The sequence below is a fragment of the Orcinus orca genome, chromosome 8 (genome assembly GCF_937001465.1).
Source record: "Orcinus orca chromosome 8, mOrcOrc1.1, whole genome shotgun sequence".
Lineage (NCBI taxonomy): Eukaryota > Metazoa > Chordata > Mammalia > Artiodactyla > Delphinidae > Orcinus > Orcinus orca.
Window position 1 is genome coordinate 104338597 of NC_064566.1, and position 22518 is coordinate 104361114.

Sequence of the window (22518 nt, forward strand, 5' to 3'; positions counted from 1 at the left end):
TGCATGGAGTTCGCAACCTATCAGAACTGGGATGCAAACACAGTAACTGGGTTACTGACACTTAATTCTCCTGGGAGAAGACTACAACACAAAAAGAGACCTCACAACCCTAAAAACCTCCTTCATCTTACTGTACCAAATATAGATTACTTTGCAGTAAACTTTTCTTTTCATGTATTAGTATTATCTATCAGTCACATCTCAGTATCACCTCATCTATAAAATCAGTAGGAGTACTTGCATATATAGGCAAATGATTTCCAACAAGGGTACCAAGACCATTCAACTGAAAAAGGATAGTCTTTTCAACAATGGTATTGGGGAAAACTGGATATCCACATGCAAAAACAAAAAAAACTGGACCCTTATAAGATACAGAAAATTTAACTCAAACTGGAGTAAAGATCCAAATAAAAGAGCTAAAACTATAAAACTCTTATAAGAAAATGTAAGGGAGAAACCTCAGGACACTGGATTTGGCAATGATTTATTGGATATGACACCAAAAGCAAAGGCAACAAAAGACAAAATAGATAAGCTGGACTTCATCAAAATTAAACACTGCTGTGCATTACAGGACACCATCGACAGAGTGAAAGGCCACCCACAGAATGGAAGAAAATATTTGAAACAACATATCTGGTAAGAGATTGGTATCCAGAATATATAAAGAACTCCAACAAGTCAACAACAACAAAAATCCTGATTTTAAAAAAATGGACAGGGACTTCCCTAGCGGTCTGGTGGTTAAGACTCTGCACTTCCACTGCAGGAGGCATTCGATCCCTGGTCGGGGCACTAAGATCCAACAGGCCGCATGGTGCGGCCAAAAAAATAAAAATTAAACATGGACAAAGAGGGGCTTCCCTGGTGGCGCAGTGGTTGAGAGTCTGCCTGCCGATGCAGAGGACACAGGTTTGTGCCCCCATCCGGGAAGATCCCACATGCCGCGGAGCGGCTGGGCCCGTGAGCCATGGCCGCTGAGCCTGCGCGTCCAGAGCTGTGCTCCGCAACGGGAGAGGCCACAACAGTGAGAGGCCTGCGTACCGCAAAAAAAAAAAAAAAAAATCATGTTCTAATGTCACTGACAACCTGTTCCCAAGCAGGGAGTAGGAGAAACTATCTCTGATCCTTTCTAGCACCTATCACCATGATGCTGTTGGCTAAATACACACACACACATTCAAAGTAAAACCTTGACTACTTAAAACCTTTAGAGCAGGGTTTCTCAACTTGGCACTACTGACATTTAGACCAGATAATGGGGGGGCCGGGGGGTGTGGTGAGGGGGCCTGTCCTGTGCATGAGTAACAGAGAATTACTTATTCCAAATGTAAGAATATAAATCTGGGAAACATCCCTTTCTCAGCTCAAGTTAAATGTTTAGAAATCATTTCACATTATTTATAGACTAGTACTGAGGAAAAGCACAGGTACTTTGAGGTTAAACAGACCTAGATTTGAATTATGAATCAATCCAGCACTTAGGTAACATGAGTAAGTGAGGTTACTGAGGTTTAAATAAAATAACTTTTGTAAAGATCAATACAAAATGGGCACTAAATAAAAAGGGAAGTGAATTTACACTTACATGCCAGAACTTTTTTTTAATCATAACTGGTTTAGGAAAGAAAGATTTCTAAAATGTATTGCACATTTTCCTGCTTTAATGTAATCTAACCTTTTATAAACAATGCAGGGTGACCATTTCAGACAAACGTCACTGTAACAACTAAACAGGACACTAATTTAGGGAAGAAAGCTATCAAAATGCATAACACACAATTAAGTTGCAAGACACTGGATGAATTGTTTGAATCTGATACAAATGATACCATTTAACAGAGATTAAATATCAAGCTGAGTCTTCAGGTCAAAAAGTAACAATAAAGGGAAACAACATAACAGAAGTTGGGACAGAAAAACCCTAAAAAAATGTAATTGCCTGCATGCCCTAAATAAACCAGAAGTGATAGGCTGTCCAAAAAAAAAAAAAGTGCAAGAAAAAGAATTTGGGTTAGTAGAGAGAATATACCAGAATGAGTCAGAAGAATGTAGTTCTAGTTTCGACTGCCCTACTTGAGTGAGAACGTGTAGCTAGATTAAGCCACTTAACCTGGACCTATATCCTCATTAATAAGAAGGGCACAAACCTACTTTGACACCTCCAACATCATCAGGCAGACCAAATATTAATGTTGCTAAAAATGCTCTCAAAGCTGTATGTAAACACGTTATACCATGAGACCTGCTTAGTCACCACACAGCAGTCTAGAGCAGGGTTTCTCAGCCTTTTGCACTGAGGACACATACAGAAAATGACAGTACAGATACAGGCACACAGCAGTAAGTAAGCCATGCCGCTGTTGGCCAACAGTGATCAGCAGAAGCTCTTCCACTCTGTCACTGATAATCTTCTCTGAGGAGCAAGGCCATCAGTATTTCTGCCCTATCTGTAACACATTCAGAGTGCTGTCTGGCACACTGGTTAGGAAGCGCTAATTAAAATGCGATGTCTAATTTGGAACACTTGTAAAAGGGAATTTAACTTTTTCTACAATTACCGGCTCTGGGAAACAGAATCAAGAGTAGAGTCTGACGATGACAGAACAGTAATACCTTGGACCTAAGCAATAAAGCCCTGTCCTAGGCCTGGACCTTTGAAGGGCCATGCACTGGCCTCCCTCTGACCACACCCTTGACCATGCATGGGGCCAGCTGATCTCAGGACCTAAAAGGTATGCCCAACTGCAGCCTACACACCCAGCCCTCATTTTGCAAGGACCCCAGAATTTCCTGGCTACTTCTAGGCTTTGCTCAGGTCTCTTCCCTGAGTGAGTTGATCCTCCCAACGGCAGATGACCCCACCATCGGTATTTATATCGCTGGGTCCAAGGGATGATCAAAGAGCTGCTGTCTGAAAGGTGAACGGGGATGCACGGATTCGAGAGTCCACATATGTGCACATGCAAAAAGTCCCTCATGCAAGGAACCTGGAGGGAGAATGGAATCTTGGGTTGAAGGCTGGGTCTTTGCCCTTTACCATGTTCTGGAGCAGAACTCAGAGGAATCTGAAAATTCCCTGTTTGACCCTGAGTTAGGTCATTATGAAGTTTTCTTTGTTAAGGTAGGCAATGGAACATCTGTATCAGTTAGCTTGATTAATAACTTGTAAATAGCTCCTGGAACAGGAGCTAAAAATCTTAGGCATATGAGGAACAGTTGAAGAAAATAAGTACATTTAGCCTGGAAAGAGAAAAAGTTGGTGGGAAGATGAAAGAACCAGCCATTTTTCCATGACAGCTGAAGGCCATCATGTGAAAAACAGAGCAGATCTGTGTGGTGTTGGAAATGCAGGCAGGTACATTCCACTCTAATATAATGAGGAATTTTTAAAAATAAGAACTCCTTTTAAAAAGAACTGGGCAACAACAAGGTCCTACTGCATAGCACAGGGAACTATATTCAGTATCCTGTGATAAACCGTAATGGAAAAGAATATGAAAAAGAATGTGTATATATATGTATAACTGAGCCACTTTGCTCTACAGCAGTAATTAACACAACACTGTAAATCAACTATACTTCAATTAGAAAAAAAAAAGAACTGGGCTGTCAGGTGAGTAACTGAGTTTTCAGGCACTGAAAATACAGAGGCAGAGGGTATGTGCTTCTCTTCCAAGGAAAATGTAGAAGAAACTCTGATACTGGGAAAAGGTAAAACTATGTATAACCGGGAGGCCTATGTAACTGCAGTATGAACGTGTAGCTCTATATGCAGAGACAAGTGGTATGAGACACAAGGCAAAATGGAAGTTAAACCCTGAAGTAACCTTCCTCTCTTAAAAATTCCCTGCTGTCAGCTTACTCTTGTCATTTGCCTCCTCACAAAAATTGAGGTAAATTCCTCCATCCTACAAAATTAATTACTTAAGACTAAAGCAGCCTTGTCTCAAGGGATTTTTTTCCATCCTCCAGAAAAGCATAACCTTCCCTGCTGCTCTCAGGATGCTCTGATTCATCATTATCACTGAAAACCTTGCCTCCCATCCCCACGGTGGATGGCACCTCTCTGGCATCAACAAATACGTTTCAATAGGAAAGCTAGGGATACAGTACATACCTAGACAGAGCCCATGCCCCTCAAACAGCCTGCAGAACAAGGGATTATAAATGTAAAACGTAAGCAAATAAATAAACTAAAATGAAGAAAATAAAATGGGGTAATATAGAAGAGAAAGACTGGGGTACTGCATGTACACAGTAATCACAAAGGCCTCTCTGGGGTAGGAGAAGGCAGTCACACACAGATCTGAAGGAAGTACATTCCAAGCAAAAGGAACAGCAACTGTAAATCCCTGAAAATGTACATGCTTAGCTTCTTCAAGGGATAAAAAAAGAGCAGCATCCACTATACACCTATTAGAATGGCCTAAATCCAGAACGCTCACACCACCGAGTGCCAGCAAGGATGTGGGACAAAAGGGACGCTCGTCCACTGCTGGTGGCAACGCAGCCACTTTGGAAAACAGCTGGGCAGTTTCTTATGAAACAAAACATACGTTTACCATACAATCCCACAATCACAGTCCTCGGTACTTACCCGAAGGAGCTGAAAACTTACGTCCACAAAAAAACTGCACACGGATTGTTTATAGCAATTTTATTCATAACTGCCAAAACTTGGAAGCAACCAACATGTCCTTTAGCAGGTGAATGGATAAACTGTGGTACATCCAGACAATGGAATATTATTCAGTGCTAAAAAGAAATGAGCTATCAAACCATGAAAAGACACGGAAGAAACTTAGATACACATTACTAAGTGAAAGCAGCCAATCTGAAAAAGCTACATACTGTACGATTCCAACTATAAGACACTGTGGAAACGGCAAAACTATGGAGTCATTAAACAGATCATGATACCCAGGGGTTGGGAGTGGGGGGAGGTGAGGGATGAATAGGCAGAGCACAGGGGGTTTTTAGGGCAGTGAAAACTACTCTGTATGACACTATAATGGTGGATGTATGTCATTATACATTTGTCCAAACCCACAGAATGTACAACACCAAGAATGAATCCTAATAAAACTGTGGACTTTGGGTGGTAATGGTGTGCTGTCACAGCTTCATCAGTTGTAGCTAACGTCCCACCCTGGTGGGGAACGTTGACAGTGGAAGAGGCCAGCAGGATGTGGGAAATACCTGTACCCTCTGCTTGATTTTGCTGTGAGCCTAAAGGTGCTCAAAAAAAAAAAAAAAAAATCTATTAAGGAAAAAAAAAGAAGAATCACATCATTGTGATTGCAGCCCCGTGAACAAAGGAGAAGACAGAGAAAGACGAGGTTGGAGAGGAAGCAAGGAGCCAGACCATGCACTGCAGACATCCTGGGCATTTTTCATCGTGGTTGGGGCTGTCCTGTGCAGTGCAGGATGCTCCGCATCCCTGGCTTCTACCCACTAGGTGCCAGCAGCACACTCCCCCCACCACCCATCCCCCAGTCCTGACAACCAAAAATGACTCCAGACACTGCCAACTGTCCCCTAAGGGCAAGATCTTCCCCAATTAAAAACCGCTGATACAGGGCCTCCTAAATGGCCACAGTGGAGATTTTGTTTCCATAACAAACCTTTAAGTTTTAGTTTTAGTGTTAAGTGTACTGGAAAGCCAGTAAACAGGTGATACAATCTGATTAACATTTAACATTATTTTTGACTCCTGTTATAGGACAGGTGAGGAGAGTAAGGGCAAGAGTAGAGGCAGCGAAGTCTGCTGGCAGTTTTCCAGAGGAGAAAGGCTGCCAGCCTAGGTGTTAACAGTGAAAAAACTATGAAAAAACGTAGTCACGTCCAGTTTGTGTTCTGTAGGTGGAGCTAACGGGACTTTAATATGAGATGAGAAGAAAAAAATGGAGGATAACCCCAGGGGTTTTGGCCTGCACAACTAGTAGACAGTGGTGTCACTTCACTTGAGAAGATGAAGACTTTGGAAAGGTGGAGGGAAGAGTAAATGAAAGAAAGAGAAATTCATAGTTCTGCTTTGTTCACATTACATTTGAGATGTCTATTAGACATCCAAGTGGAGGAATGGCGTTAGATGAGTCTAGAGCTCAAGGGGGAAAAAAAAGGAATCTGAGCTCCCTCAGCATATAAATGGCATCTGAAACCATGAAAATGGATGAAATCACACGAGGAGAGCCCAGGGACACTCCAAATTTTAGAGTGGGGGGTGGGTAGAGATAAGCTGCAAAAAGACATAGAGAATGAGTAGCTACGAGGTCAGAGAAAGTAGTTGGCCAATGGGAAATGCTGATGAGAGGTCAATAAGACATAGACACTGCTGATCACTGGCTTTGACAAGACACAGGTCATTGCAGCCTTGATTAAAAACAATGTCAGTGAGTGGAGAAACAAGAGCTCAAACGGATCAGGCTAAAGAGAGAGCCAGTGGTAAGGAAGTAGACACAGCAAACATAAACCTCTCCTGTTGCAAAAGGAAACAAAGAAATTGGGCAATAGTTGAAGGGAAACATTAAGGTGGAGGAGAGGGTGGCTTGACAGAGGTGATTTATTCAGTTAAGGTATTAGGGGCTCCAACAAGACAAAACTGTATTCCTTTCTCACTTAACCACCCAGAGATAAATGAGCAGTAGTAGGGTGGCTCTGCTCCACGAGACCATCCAAGGATCCATCTTACTGATCCATCTCCCCCTAAAGTGCTGCTCTCACCTGCAAGGTTGAATAACATGTACCAGCACTACATTCTCCTGGCAGAAAGGAAGCAGAAAGCAACCTGCTTTCCTTTCTAAGGCCATGACACAGAAATCACTCGCATCACTTCTGGTCATATCCATTTACCCAAACTTCATCATGTGGTCACATCGAGCTGCAAGAGGGAGGCTAGGAAATGTAGTCTAGTTGGGCATCCATGTGCCACAGAAAACCTGGGGCCATATTACTGAAATGAAGTTGCAGAGAATGGCATTTGGTGAACAATTAATCACTGCTGCGAGTAATATAGGGCATGTCTGCATACTAACAGAGATGATCCAGTAAGGAGAGAGTAATAATTTAAGGAAAAAAATAATGGCAGGAGTGAAAGCCTTAAGAAGGGAATAATGAATGAGATCCAGGGCTCAGAGTTACTGACCCAGAAGCAGGGACACTTTGGTCTCCTGTCACTTCTCACATGCTTGACTTTTCCAGAAGAAAAGTTGCCCCTTGAATGCATTTCCAGCAAATTAAAGTAACCCTTTCCTTCTATCCAGTAAATCAAGCAATTATGCAAAATGAGCATAAAAATCTGGCCTGGATTGAGCAGTTCTCACTTGAGCTGTCTCCTAACAGGCTGATTCAAAGATGCTGCCTCTCTGTCAAAGAGAATATGACTAAATTTCAGAGCTGGAGACAGTCTACAAAGCTCATGTTACAAATGTTCAGGGCCACATGGCCACAAAGCCACAAAGTATCCTCTCCAATAGTACACCCAAGTCCTCGAACCGCCAGATCAGGGATCATCCCACTGTCCCCTTGTCTACTCTTTTATAAATATTCTTTTTCATAATATAGTTTATCTCCCCAGTGGAATGAACACTTCCTAAGGGCAGAGACTCAATGCCACCTTCTTTCATATCTATCTTCCACTGCATTTAGCATGGTACAAAATACTCACTTGTACTGAATAGATACTTTTCAATTCACTGATAAAAGAGATTTGGTTTCCTGCATCCTACCGGAGCCAGGATTGTTACCGAATCCGGAAGACCACTGGATTTCAGGTTCTCCTCAGGTAGAAGGTCAATGGAAACTGGGCAAGTGCAAGAGGATGGTCCCTACTTTAAAAAAAAAAAAAAAAAATCAAAGAATCATGAATTTTGGAGCAAGAAAGGATCTTAGAAACCTGTAGTCTGACCCCTCAATTTACATATAAGGTAAATGAGGTTTAGAGAAATAAATTACTCATCCAAAGTCACAGATTATTTACAGCAGAGCCAAGACAAGAACCCAGGTCCTGACTTCAAGTTCAAATCTCCTTTCTCTGTTAAACAAAGATCTCCTTTGTCTGTCCTTAATATACTAGGTAATTTATAAAGTACACATAATATGTTCTTCAAAACTGTTGAAAATACTACTCATCTTAAGAGTCCTTTTACCACATACCTCTCCAATAAAAAGAGGAAAAGGAATTACTGTTTCCATCCTACACACAAGGGAACAAAAACAACGCAATCAAATGGCCTGCCCAAGACCACAAGGCTGAACCCCAGATAATAAAAATTTTACTATTTTAAGGGAAAATGAATGGAATATTTATTTTAGAATTCTTCCCCAGAATGTGGTGCCTATCTTTCCTAACAGAGACAACGTAAACATATCATATACCACATGGGTCACATATGCTTTTCCTCTCAGTGCTTTCCATCTCCACAGCCTCCAATACTAATGTATACTATGATCCATGGCATAAAATAAAGTAGTAAATGAATATATGATCAAAAGCCAAATAAAAGGATCTCCCCGAAAATCAGAATTCTACTTCCACTCTGAACATTCTGATTCATAAATTTCTTATGAGAAATTAAACCAAACACCTTGTTTCTCACCTCCTTTTACCTTCCTAAAACAATCTCCTTTAAATAACAAGGAAGTCCCCTTGTCCAGGGATACTATGAAACTATGAACATCTGTTTTACCAAATCTTTACATTTTGCTACCATGAGGAATATTCCCTCTCAACCTGCATCTCTTCAAAGAGGAAATCTCTGGTTGGTTTTGTTGTTTATATGTTTTAACCTCAAAAGAGAATACTGTCTCCTCATGATGGTGGGTCTTCTTTAGGCCTCTACTGTTTTTGAGGTGCTACAATCAGAACCCTGCAGTGTAGTTTTCCAGGGGCTGCAGCTCTACAGTTTGATGAAAGGCCCCCTGCCCCACCAAGGACAGAATGAGGACAGCATGAATGCCCTCCCATGTCTCCCTTGTATCATCCCACTGCATGTAAGCAACACCCGAGGTGTAAAACTGCACAATTTGTAGGATGGCAAGAGTCACACTGGCCCCAATTCTGTTCTGTTTGACTCAGTCAGAACAATGGCCTCTGTTTATTTGCTCACTCTTAGTTTAGGATTAATGTTAAATAAACCAGCACTTGAAGTTGGGAAGCACATCCAATTTGTCAATTGTAAGATAATTTAAACCACATACTTCAGAAAGCAGCTTAACATTGAAGCTTCCAGATAGTACACTAGGTTTTATCTTTAGGGAAAAAAATTAAGTTTTATTATTCCAATTCTGAAGAGGATATTAGATGCTAATGCAAATCATAAGGAAGACTTAGAGTGTCAAATACATTTAAAAAGTTATCTAACGTTGGCCTTATTTAATGTTGTTTCTCAAATATCTGTCTCAAAAAAATAAAAAACAGGGCTTCCCTGGTGGCGCAGTGGTTGGGAGTCCGCCTGCTGATGCTAGGAGACGCAGGTTTGTGACCCGGTCCGGGAGGATCCCACATGCCGCGGAGCGGCTGGGCCCGTGAGCCATGGCCGCTGGGCCTGTGCATCCGGAGCCTGTGCTCCGCAGCGGGCGAGGCCACAGCAGTGAGAGGCCCACGTACAGCAAAAAAAAAATTAATAAATAAAATTAATAAATAAAAAACAGGAAACACCAAAACCAACACAGAACTGGTATTTAAATTCAGCTTTCAAACATATACTAATACCAAGAAATTATCAAGAACCAGGATCTCTGAAAAAAAGAGAATTACCTTTTCACCCATTCTTAATCATCTAAATAAGCAAGTGATTAATAAGAATACAGTACAACATATGGGAAACTTCTCAAGCTATTCCAATTATCAGTTGTTAACTAAACTGTTTCAGTAAAGGAGAAAATTCCATACCAAGTAGCATACCACTCAGGAGAACAATCCTCTAATACTGGGGCAAGGTGATGTGCAATATTTTAGGCTTATTGTTTACACTAGAATTTATGATCACTGGCATGTATAACTCAGTAAGTACTTACTGTATGCCTAAATCGTATTAAGCTTTGACATGTAACATTTCATTTAATCATCACCACAACCTTCTAAGACAGATTCTATATTCTCTGATTACAAAGGAGGTACCTGAACACCAAGATGTTAATTCGTTTGTCCAGGATCAAAGTTTATATCACAGCTGGTACTCAAATACAAGTCTATCTGACTCCAAAGCAAAAATTAGTACCTTTCCAGGGGTCTTAACCCCTATGATGTTATGATAGGAAATAACTCTGTGCTAAGTAAAGCAAAAATTTTAAATCCTACATCAAAGATTGGCAAACTTTTTCTGGAAAGGGCCAGCTAGTAAAATTTGGGGGCTATGCAGGCCATACTGTCTCTGTTGCAAGAAATCAACTCTGCTGCTGTACTGCCAACGCAGCCACAGACAATACACAAACAAGTATGACCGTATCCCAATAAAACTTTATTTATGAGCACTGACATCTGAACTTCATGTAACTTGAACATCATGAAATATTCTTTTTATTTTTTTCAACCATTTAAAAAATTTTCATTCTTAGTTCATAGGCCATACAAAATACAAGCTGCAGGCCAGATCTGGCCTACATGCTGAATTTTGCCAATGTCTGTCCTAAATAATGCAGACAAATATAAAATATTTTTTGCTAAACAGCTCTTTTCATAACTCCTAACTTGTAATCTCCTTTAATATTCTGAACTGATACTTTAAAGAAGCTCAAAGTCTCAATAAACTTGACATCTGTCCCAAAATAATCAAAACTCTGGAGTCCAAAACTGCAGACACCACATATGGATCTCCTAAGAATGAGATAGAATCACACGATTCTGGAACTCAAAGAGATCTAACACATTCTAATTCCTTATGTGCATTTTTTAAAACTGATAGTAAGACATTTAAAACAGCTCAATACTAAGTTTATAGGTAATGACAGTAATACCTTACGCGTATAAGAAGTATTACAAAGCATTTTCACAACCTTTCTCTCATCTGACCCCTCCTCTGTAAGGAAGATAGTGCAAGCCTTCTCATCCCCATTTTACACCTAAGGAAAACAGGCTCAGAAATGTAAATAACTTGCCTAAAGCAGGGACAAGGCCACACAGCTACTAAGCAGCATAACTGCAACTATGACCTGATTTCAAGTCCTTGCTGCCTCTTAACTACTTCCATGGACATCAAATTTCACATTAATGGGTTAAACCCTAAAGATTTTCAAGAATATTAGTCAAAATCTTTAAATGCAATGAAAACGTTTAGCTCATTTCATTCGATTTTTATTCTGCTATCACAGTCTTCTGAAGAAAACAGCTGTTAATTCTCGACATTTGTTAAATGCATTTACAGTCAATAGTGAACCTATGTGTACTGTGCAGACAATACACCCAGACCAGCTTAGAAAGGGGAAACACTGCTGAACAAGTCATCTAAACAGAGAATAAGAGAAAGAGAAATGGAGATGAATGAACTGCCATTAAAGTCTTGGCCCAACTGTGGAATAGCTTCTGGTGATTAGAAAATAATGTGGAGGTTAGGAAAAGAAAATAAGAGGAACGAAACTACTGGAATTCAAACCAACATCAAAGACTCCAATGACAGTTGAGCCTGCCTGTCTGCTTCTTGGTCTTGCCCTAGAAAACAAAAAGTTATATAACCAACGAAGGTTCTTCCAACTAACATTTCCTCTGTGGCCCACTTACACCCTATCACCCACCTCAGTGTGCATCACCATACAGTAAAAAACTGGGCTTCCACCCCAGCTAGGTCTGGACAAGTCTCTGTCCAAAGTGCTGCTTTATTCCACAGACGGCTATAGGGACGATGGTATGAAGATAACCAGCTTGAGCACAGTTCCAACCTCACACCGTTCTAGAATACTTATTCTATAAAGCGTCACACACCCAATTTTAGGAATGAAGTAGACTCCAGATATTCCTGAAAATGGTAATCACAACATCATAATATTCCATCTTCACACACAGCCCTATTAAAAAATAATTCACACCAATGAGGGCTTGAAAAACTTTGAGGTTGTGTTGTAGCAGCAATTAAAGCTTCTATTTCCTTCACTCTCAAGTTCAAGGATCAAATGTCAAGATTTCGAGTTAGATTTCAATTTACCCAATAAGGAAAAATATATTAATGAATCACAACCGTCACTACCCAAAAATATTACAACAAATTCAATTACTGATTCAAAGTAGCACATTTTCTGGACCCTAAGAGCCACGGCACTCTAGCACCATATGCTTTTTTTCTTCCAACAGAAATACAAATACAGACAACGTTTACAAAAGCAACCAATGTATCAGAAGTTATTCCCATTCAGACTGACTTAAAAGGTCTAAATCTGTGCCAAACAAAACTCTGAAAGAATGGAAAATAAAAGAGATGCTGACAACAATGCAATGTGGCCCAGCTGCCAGCTATCCATGTAGCATCATGCAGTGCCCCAAGCAGTTTAAAAGCAGACTGCAATTCTGCATGCGGATCAAAATTATAATGATCCAAATTCTATTTCCTAAAAGATAACTATCAAACTGCATCCCAAGCATCCTGCTGGGGGTCTCCTCCTCCCCCCCCCCCACCTTCCTTAAGCTTCAGCAACAGAAGGTGGAGTTATAAAGGGTCCAAAAGTAGACTACAGCTAAGAAATCAGCTTTGACTTTCTCCCTCTACCGTTTCTCGTCATCTGTTTGGGTAATTTTTTAATATGAATATTTACTCAAGTCAACAAATCGAGAAAGGCAAGAAGGGGGCGTGGGGGGTGATGGCGGGGGAAAAGGGCACTAAGTCACCAGCACCGTCCAATGTGCAGCGGCAACTTCAGCCAATTAGAAAGATGAGAGGGAAAACTCCACGGGTGAGCCGGCGAGCACGGCAGGGGGCGGGCACGGCGAGGACGCCCCCGGAGCCCCCCAGGCCCGCTGCCCGCGCCTCGGGTCCGGAGCGCCGCAGCAGGCCAGGAACCGCCCGGCCCGGTCCGACGAGGCCGCGGGGAAGCGGCAGGCGCGGGAGGCAGCGGCCCGAGCGCGGTCCGCCTCGGGAGGCCAGAGACGGAGTCGGCGGGGACCGGGGAAACCCGAGATGGCCTTCTAAGAACATTCGATCCCGAACCTTTACTTTAAAAAGAATTTCTCCCGACAAGGAAACTCAGGCCCCCGCAGCCTTCCCCTGCGGCGCCTGCCCACGTCACCGGCGCCCCCGGCCCTCCCGCGGCCCCCGCCTTACCGAGCCCCGCGGCCCCGCCGCGCTGCCGCGGCGTCGCTGCGCCCCGCTCGCCGCTCCGTGTCTGTCCTGCGGGGCGCCGGGCCCGACGCCCTCCTCCTCCTCCTCCTCGTCCTCGTCCTCTTCCTCGTCCCGGTCCTCGCCGCTGCCGAGCACCGCCCGCGCGCCGAGCCTAGCGCCTGGCCGCCCAGGGCAGCCGCGGGGGCTCGGCCGGGCGCCCCCCGCGCCAGCGCCTCATCCCGCCGCGTCGCCCCGTCAGGCTCGGGGGCGGGGACGCCGGGCTCCGGGCCGCGGCCTCGGAGTCCCCACCTCCGACACGCACCGCGCTCGCCCTCACCCGGCCGAGTCGGCCCCGGGGACGCGGTCCTCCGGCTCCAGGCCCCTCGCCCGCCGCCTTCGGGCCGACCCCGCAGCGCCCCCGCCCCTCTCGCGGCGCGCGTGCCCGCCGGAGGCCCGCCGCTGGCCCGGCCTCCGCCTCCCGCGCTCCGCCTCCTCCAGCGCCCGCGACGCCCGCAGCGGGGAGAAGAGGCGCGCCGCCGCGGTCGCGGGCACGAGCACGCGCGAGGAGGGCGGGCGGAGCGCGCGCGCGGCCGAGGCCGGCGGGGGCGCGCCCGGGCCTCGCCTGCCGTTGTCCCGGGAGCGCACGTGCGCGGCGGGGGTGCTGCGAGAGGCGCGCGGCTCGGCCCACCCCCCTACCCCGAGGCTCTGGGGCCGGCGGGGCGCGGGAACGCGGCCCGGACGCCGGTTCGGGGGTTTGGGCGAGGTCTGCAGCTTCGGCTTCTGCACTGTGCTGCGGTGCAAAAACACAGAACCTGCCGCAGCAGCAGCAGCAGCAGCAGCAGCAGCAGCAGCAGCAGCAGCAGCAGGAAGAGACTTCCTCCGAGACTATGGCAGTGACTCCTCTCCACTGCCAGCTGACCCCTGGGTACTGTCACCGCGCGGCGGAGGAGAGGGGGCGTTGCCGCAAGTCGGGAAGCTCCTCGTCTCTCCATCTCTTAAGCATTTTGGTGTAAAATCAACTCGCATCGGTTATTATTTGGAATCTGGGCCTAAAAGTTCCTTTGGTTGTCTTCTTCATTCAGAGTTATGGACCAGAAGATTGGAAGTGACCTGGCGGGGGAGAGGAAGGACAAGAAAGGGTGAAAGAGCAGCAACCCCCGAAGGTGCATGGCCAGGAGACAAGTGAACCCCTGCCCGTAGATGGCACTGCCCTTGCTTCTCCCCCTGCTCCTTTTGTTCAGCCTCTGAAGGCTGCGCAGCACTTCGACCTGCAACAAGCGTCTGTGTAACAGAACACATCTTGACATTCTCCCTTTTCTGTTTCGATCTTTTTCTTTTATATTTGTACCTTACCCTCCTTCTGACGCCTTTGGAATCTAAATGTTGGGGACGGGGTTAACCTACATAATTTAACCCAGTACCCAAACCCACCCTTGCCAAATACTGCATCATCTAATGTCACTGCAGAGATTCGGGTCCACTCAGCGTTTAGTCATTTCAGTGGGCGTCACTGAATATAAAACGTGGCCTTGACCACAGCAGAATTTCAAGGGCATGGATGTGAAGCAGGATTTCACCACATCCTGGAGAGAAATTAGGGAGTGAACATGCATAATAATCTCACTCTTGCCAACTTCAGCATAACCAGTATAATTTTGGTCTTTTTCTAAAGACCAAAATTCTAGATGTTTTCTAGCAGAGAAGGAGGGAAGGGATTGAATGAGGTTCCCATAGAAGCACAGGGTTGGACGGGAAAATTTAAAGACGTGTACTTTAAAGAAATGTATCCTGGTATGGTAGCCATCTACTTGAAACTGGTACGCTTAGGATCTGTAATGGTCTTAATGGGTACTTCCTAAGTGCTGGAAAAACAGCCAGGTGAATGAAGAAAACTAGAGACCTGCAGCTTCACACAAACACATAGTTTAAAAATTACTCTTTCTCCAAACTGCAGGGGTTCCATGGGTTCACCTTTTGGCCACAGAGAGCCATCTCTGCCAGAGAGAGAAGAGTATGCAGAGAGGGATTTAATAACTTGTGTTGTTCCCAGGGATTGGTGAGCATGAAACATAAAATCTCCTGTGATGTCAAAGGAGGTCAGGATGGGATATTTAACCAAGTCACTGTGAGAATGGAGTTTTGCCCAAGGCTTTCATCCCTTGGCTACTCTCAGCTAAGATAATGACATTCTGTATTCTTTCAGAAAGACTTCACATCCCAGAGTTTGGCCATCACACCGCCAAATTCAGCTGTACTGACCGAATTTTAAATAAATACCTACAGGAACTGGAATCTCTACATACATTGAATGACACAAATACTCTATTCCAGGGTCTCAAAACATCTTGATAACTTTCCCCCCTTTGGTATTGTCTAGTTCAGAGAAAGAAGAAATGGATTCCTTCTGTGTATTCCAGATGTCAAGGGTGTTTGAGCGAGCTCAAGGGTGCTATGCTCCTTACTCTCGTTCTCAGCCAGCACTTCCCCTCCTTGGAAAGAAGCATCCAGGTAGCCTACAGATAAGTAGTTATTCTTGCTATACCTGCAGATAAACAGAAGGCTGTGATTTCTGGACAACTCTGCAGCCATCTGAACTTGGTGCTGCAGAGCCTGTATCCAACTGCCTCTGTCCTAATAACACCTTTAGTGATTCAATACATGTATTCCAATAATTGCAACATTCCCTAAAAACAGAAGAAGCCTGTCTGGATGTAAAATGGTAAATAACTGCATTTGTTATAGTTTGATTCAGTATTCTCAAGGTGAGTGGTCGGGGGGAGCCGGGGAGAAGGCAAATTCCCTCTGTCTCTGAAGCCGTCAGAGGCCTCCTCCTGGCCTCCTTTCTCGGCCTTGACACCGTCGTCTTCCTGACAGTAGCATCTGGGCTTACTCCTGGCATCTCAGATCTGTTGCACTGCAGTCCCCTCCAGGCACTGAAGCCGCGTCATGGTTCAGACAAGTCGAGCCAGCACAGAGGGCTGCCACAGAGAGGGCTGCCACAGAGACGACTGCATTGCTTGCCCAACCTTGAGTTTTAGAGAGAACCTGGAAATTTGAGCAAGGGAGAGAGAGAAAGCTTATTCTCATCCCCAGACTGAAGGCTCAACAGCTGACTTGAGAAAAATGAGTTGCTGAAAGCCATCCAGGCTTAAGAGAGAATTTTCCCAAAGTGACATTTGACATTGCCTTGTTTATTTATTTTCTTCCTGGCCAAAGGGCCAGCTCCATGTTGTGTCCCCATTAAACAGGACAACAAAATAGATTTTTGAAAAAGGTGTGTTGTCTGTGTATAGCATCCTCCTAGCTAAGCTGGATGCACACGGAGTAGCCTCTCTAAACATTGAACCCTTTACCACAAGAAACTACTATTGGGCAACATCTTAGGAAGTGGTCAGTAGTGCTGAATCCCCAGGGCAGTCATTAAAATGATAAACTTCCCTCTTCTGTCCTCTCCCGGTCACATTTTAGTTCCTTAACCTCTATCACAATAATTTAGAACTTTTGGCTGTTCTCCCACAAAGGTTTTTTTTTTTCTTCCAGATGCTAAACCTTAACACCAGCTGTACCTATCTAATATCTGCTTTTGAATGTTTAGCCAGATACTAGCTCTACTGCTCTCTCCTCCACTGAGTCCTTCTCCACTTCCAGAATTCTAAATGTCCACTACCCCCAAGGCTCTGACCTTGGGCCTTTCCTCTTCTCTTTCCACCGCCCTCCCAAGGCAGTCTCTCCCAGCCCTTGCCCTTAAATAGCCTCCATTCACTGATGTATATCTTTAACCCTGACCTCTCGCCAGCGCTCTGGGCTCCTATACCCAGCTGCCTCCATGACCTCTCTATTTGAATATCTCAAACTTCATGTGTCCAAAGCAGAACACTGGACTTTCTGTATTAAAACCAGCACCCAAAATTGCTTCCTTCAAGTCTTCCCCATCTCAGGACAAAAACAACCCTTTCTCTCAAACACCACATTCATTTTAGCAGGAAATCCTTGCACTTCTACCTTCAAAACATATTCTGAATCCAATCTCTTCCCTCCCTCCTAACTGCTAACACCCACGTCTGCCCCCTACAATCTCTCCTCTGGGTGACTAAGTGGTCTCCTACCTCTATTCTTACCCATCCATGGTCCAGTCTCAACTCAGCAACCAGAGAATTTCTTTTAAAATATGAGTAAGAAGTCATTCTCTTTGCTCAAAACTCTTCAGTGCCCTGTGCTTCTAATAACACTACAATAAAATCCAAAGTCCTTTCCCCAGCCTTGCAAATCCCTTCAGCCAACACTCACCTCTCCATTCACTCTGTTCCAGCTACGTGGTCTTTAAACCAGGGAGAACCACCTCTTCCTGGCCTTTTTTTTTTTTTTTTTTAAATCTTTTGGCTGAGCTCGGCGGCACGTAGGATCTTATTCCCCCACCAGGGATCGAACCCGGGCCACCTGCATTGGAACGGTGGAGTCTTAACCACTGGACCACCAGGGAAGTCCCTCTTCCTGGCTTTTAAATTAACCTTCTCAACTACTTTCTAAAATAGTTCTGCCTTCTCTGTCCCCTTCCTCTGCTATTTTTTTTTTAACAGCACTTATCAATGATTGTGTTTGTTTGTTTTTTTAAATTTATTTATTTATTTTTGGCTGCGTTGGGTCTTCATTCCTTTGTGCAGGCTTTCCCTAGTTGTAGCAAGTGGGGGCTACTCTTTGTTGTGGAGCACAGGCTCTAGAGTGCAGGCTCGGTAGTTGTGGAGCACGGGCTTTGTTGCTCCGTGGCATGTGGGAACTTCCCAGACTAGGGCTCGAACCCGTGTCCCCTGCATTGGCAGGCGGATTCTTAACCACTGCACCACCAGGAGAGTCCCCATGATTGTGTTTTGAAATTGATTATTTATTATTTGCCTCTCTCACTAAAATGAACATCCCACAGGGCAGGACTTTGTTTATTCACCATTGTATCCATGTTGCCTAATACATGAATAAATGGTACTGTCAGAATACAGGATCTGTATCCTCACTTATTTTCTGCCATTCTTTATTGCTATGGATGTATCTTTATTACAAGTGGGAACAAGCGCAAATTATAAAATTATATCATTTGCAATTCACTGCAAATCAAATCAAAACAAATTATACTGGAAATCTAAGATTATATAAAGATTCAATGGAGGGGGCATTAATGCATAATCTAATTTCTAAAAGGCAAAATCATAGTCTAACCTTGCAATTAGGTTTTGAAATGTAGAAGTTACATATCAAGAGGCACAGAAAATCAAAGGCAAATTAAATGAAGTGCCTTTTCACTTCCAACTGAAATAATCACCATGTTGAAAAGGAATGTGGTAAATTTAAGGAGAGGCTAGTTGTCCCTTTCATTTTTTACCTTGTCCCACTATGTAACCTTGAACAAGTCAATTAACATCTCTTTTTCTATCTGCAAAATGGGCCTACTCGATTTCTTCTTTAGTTGGGTATCATAAAAGTAGAATAATTTAATTATCATGGAAAAGTTTTGGAAGAAAGGAAATTTGGAAATTATCCATGATTATTATGTTTCCCAAACTTCTTTGTCTAATATTTTGAAATGAGGAAGAAATGAATGTATTTTTAAAATACAACTAAAGACTCATGAAAATCACTCAACGTTTCTAAATTGATCAGAAAAAAAGCATTCTGAGGTAGCAAAGCAAGATACAGTCACCTGAGTATATCACCCACTGTCTGAGCTCTACAGAATCCATTTTATAGTCAGATGTGAACTTAGACCAGGAAGTGAAAGGAATTGCATTGAAATGTAAGCTTTTGTAGAAGTATTAATTCCACTTCTTATCAAGCAAAATTATGTGGCGGCTCATGAAAGAATGAACAAAGAAGCAACTCAAACATTTCTATATATGAGATCCTTAAGGGGCAGCGAAATGTTTGGAAGGGGAATCAGGTCTCGGGGAGCTTTTGAAGCTGCATCTCTCAAGCAAACATGCTGCTTTATTTAAAATGTATGTTTAATTGAGGTGACTTGAAGGAAATTAAATCTCCCATTGGCGGCTGTGACAGTGGTGAGATGTCGCTACTCCTCATGAGAAAACACACACACACATGCACGCACACACAGTCACACACACTCACACATGTCACTCAAGCTCACACAATATTTCACTGTAAACACACCGCGTGCTCCAGCCCTCCCTCCCAGCTCTGGCTGAATCAGCACTCTTCTCAGCTGTGTGGTGATGCTCCCAGGCCCACAGGCTTTTGTGAGATCTAAAGAACTGAAGCCAGTGTTGAGGAAGTGCATGGGAAAGTGACTTGGGAAAGCTAGAGTTCAAAGGGAGGTCATTCAACTCCAGGGCTGCTTCTTCCCCAGGGTGCTCCCTGCAATTCCCCTCCCACGATTTTGTCTTTTATGGCTTCCAGTTTCCAGAACTTAATGCATCTCAGAAGGTCTAAACCATCTGTGTTTCCCTGCTATATTCAAAATACATGTTGGCTGAGAATGTACCTATGTTTCTGAACCTTAATGCAGTCAATGCTAAGTTTCCTGGGCAACTTGAGAGGAATAATCCAATATGCCATTTTACTGTTTTAAAACCACTTGCACTTGGCTTTGGAAGGTATTTTGTATTTAAATATGAATCATCCCTAAATACATTGGGGGTTAGGGATCATAATACATCAGACAAAACAATAAAACTACCCTATCAAAATATTATTTCCCTGTTCCCATCTCAATTTTTTCTCTTACGGATTTCATGCTGAAAACAAACAGCGTTACTCCTCAGAGTGATAAAAAAGGCCAGTCTCAAGCAAAGCTGATAACAGACTCAAACTTACCAGTTCACTCCTTCTTTCCTGAGTCATGATCTAATTTTAAAAGTATTTCTCTTTAGTTCTTGATGAGTTTTAACAAAAAAGCAATGACAACCATCTTACTCATGGCAAAAAAAAAAAAAATACTTTGTTAAGGAGTACTACAGGGACTTCCCTGGTGATGCACTGGTTAAGAATCCGCCTGCCAATGCAGGGGACACGGGTTCGATCCCTGGTCCGGGAAGACCCCACGTGCCACGGAGCAACTAAGCCCGTGCACCGCAACTACTGAGCCTGCGCTCTAGAGCCTGCGAGCCACAACTACTGAGCCCACGTGCTGCAACCACTGAAGCCCACGCACCTAGAGCCTGTGCTCCACGACAAGAGAAGCCACCGCAATGAGAAGCCCGCACAGCGCAATGAAGAGTAGCCCCCGATCAACACAACTAGAGAGAGAGCCTGCCCACAGCAATGGAGACCCAACGCAGCCAAAAAAAAAAAAAAAAAGAATACTGCAACAGTGATAGAGAAGGTCAAGCAGCTGAGAAAGTTATACTTTAGGTAATTCAGAGTTTTCTGTGCTTTGTGATTCACCTTTTAGTAAAAGATCTAAGGTATTATCAACAGGTATGAGGCACTATTAACATTGAGAGAAACTGAGGCACAGAAAGATTCAAACCCTGCCTAAAATTCAACCTGTACTTGATCTCTTATTTTTGGCCACGCCGTGCAGCATGCAGGATCTTAATTCCCTGACCAGGGATCGAACCTGTGCCCTCTGCAGTGGAAGTGGAAGCGTGGAGTCTTAACCACTGGACCGCAAGGGAAGTCCCTGTACTTGATCTTTATTATTCCTCTTTTTTAAAATAAACAGTTGATGATGGCCAGGTCACATAAAACTGACAAAAATGTTACTGAAGGATAATGTTATCTGTACGTTACAAGAGAGAGCCCAGCCAAACAGAAAAACCCCTGTCCACCCTTTATCCTCCTCTCTCCTACCGGAGGGGAGAAGACTGGGGGGTCCTTGCCCTTGCATTCCCACCACTGCCTCTGGTAACCATACCTGGTGCAGCTGACCATCACTCTTCCCAGAAGACAGCATCAAAAACAAATCCACCATCAGGTGCTGGGGTGCAAACTAAGTTCCAATATATAGGTTAACCAAACCATTGCCATTTCACTACCCAGTCCTTTCTTGTTTTTTTGATGGGCAAGTAAACCTCAGTAGGAGCAATCTTTCCATCCCAACCCATCCCTTAATTACTAGCCCTGCATCCAGGCTGGCTCTCACATCCCACGCCTCCCCAAATCATTCGGTACACTTTTGGGGAGAGAAAAGACCTCCACAATGTCACCTTGATACGACAATGGTGTCCTTTTACAAGGAAAACAAAGTCAACCTTCATGTTCTCCCTGAGCAGATCAGGAAATTTTGGTCTTTCTTTTTATCAAGGGAGAAAGATATCTTCAGGGAGGTGTCTAAATCTTGGAATTCTTAATTAAGTTTTCATCTGTACGGTATCATGCTGGAGGCTGGGTAAAGAAAAGTGAACAGGGAGCCCTCTCCGTTTCTCAATGCTTAGAGTTTAAGCTGGATCAAATCAGCAAAGGCTAATCTATGGGCACACAGACATCAAACAGCTGTACAAACACTGGACCGATGCATAAATTAAATACAAAAGTAAATAAAGTATTTACATTAAGTAAAAGTCATGCAGCTGCTGTTATTATTCTCCGCGAAGGCTCAGGAGGGAAGGAGGTACATTAGGCTACACAGATTTTATTTTTCTGTTGGGGATCGTGTCAGCAGGAAGGAGTGGAGAGGTCACAGATGGCCGGAGGAACAAAGACAAACTGTTATGTAACTGTCGTCCGCTGATGCACAGCCTCTAAACCGGGTCTTCAGACTGAAGTGACTTTGTTTCTCAGAAATTACTTTTATATAGCAGACTATGCTTCTAGGAGTTTATGTCAGGGAATCACTTTAAAGAGTCAGAGACCACCCTCGTGGGGCAATAACAGGAACCCAAGGAGGTGACCTGAACTGTCCTACCTCAAAGAATATCTTGCTCTTCTAGATGTGTCTGGGGTGAAATTAAAGAAGCTACCGTAGCCTACTGCCATTGGAGACTCTGCCTGCTAGCCCACACCGTGGAAATTTCCTGCCTTCTCTAGGCAGGAACTCGGGATGCAGCACAGCTTTATTTAGCCTGAATTCCTATACTCGACACCTGGATCATGAATGGAGACATGAATGATTGATAAATTACCAAGCTGCCCATGAATCTCTCCTTACTTGAGGAGGCGAAAGGAAGTATGGGCCTTGGTGCTTATTTTAAATTAAAATGGTATTGTTATTCAGGAACATTCTGGGGAGTGTCCTATATTTGAAAAAACAAAGATTTTTTAAAAAGATAAAACAATACAAACTCATTGTTTAAAAATTAGAATGGCAGAAAAAAACACAGGG

General features: G+C 43.8%; 2 protein-coding genes across 3 annotated transcripts in view; one reads left to right on the plus strand and one right to left on the minus strand.

Moving 5' to 3' along the window:
- Positions 1-13386, minus strand: part of ARHGAP32 (Rho GTPase activating protein 32) — a 266634-nt gene extending 253248 nt beyond the window's left edge. The window contains exon 1 of one of the 2 annotated variants that reach the window (XM_033406971.2): positions 13254-13386. The gene's annotated coding sequence lies outside the window, so the exon portion shown is untranslated. The remainder of the gene's footprint in view (positions 1-13253) is intronic. The other variant, XM_049713594.1, reaches the window with a different exon arrangement.
- On the plus strand, positions 12793-15599 carry LOC117196862 (basic proline-rich protein-like). Its single transcript, XM_033407046.1, has 2 exons — positions 12793-14413; positions 15454-15599. Exons 1-2 carry the CDS (start codon positions 12793-12795, stop codon positions 15597-15599), a joined length of 1767 nt encoding a protein of 588 aa, XP_033262937.1.
- Positions 15600-22518: the final 6919 nt, after the last annotated feature.

What these genes read in the sequence shown, in the direction of transcription:
- LOC117196862 (XM_033407046.1), top strand. Translation starts at nt 12,793, where the DNA reads ATGGCGGGGGAAAAGGGCACTAAGTCACCAGCACCGTCCAATGTGCAG. An exon ending in AAGAGCAGCAACCCCCGAAG is followed by an intron (nt 14,414 to 15,453) that starts GTGCATGGCCAG and finishes GTATTCTTTCAG; the next exon opens with AAAGACTTCACATCCCAGAG.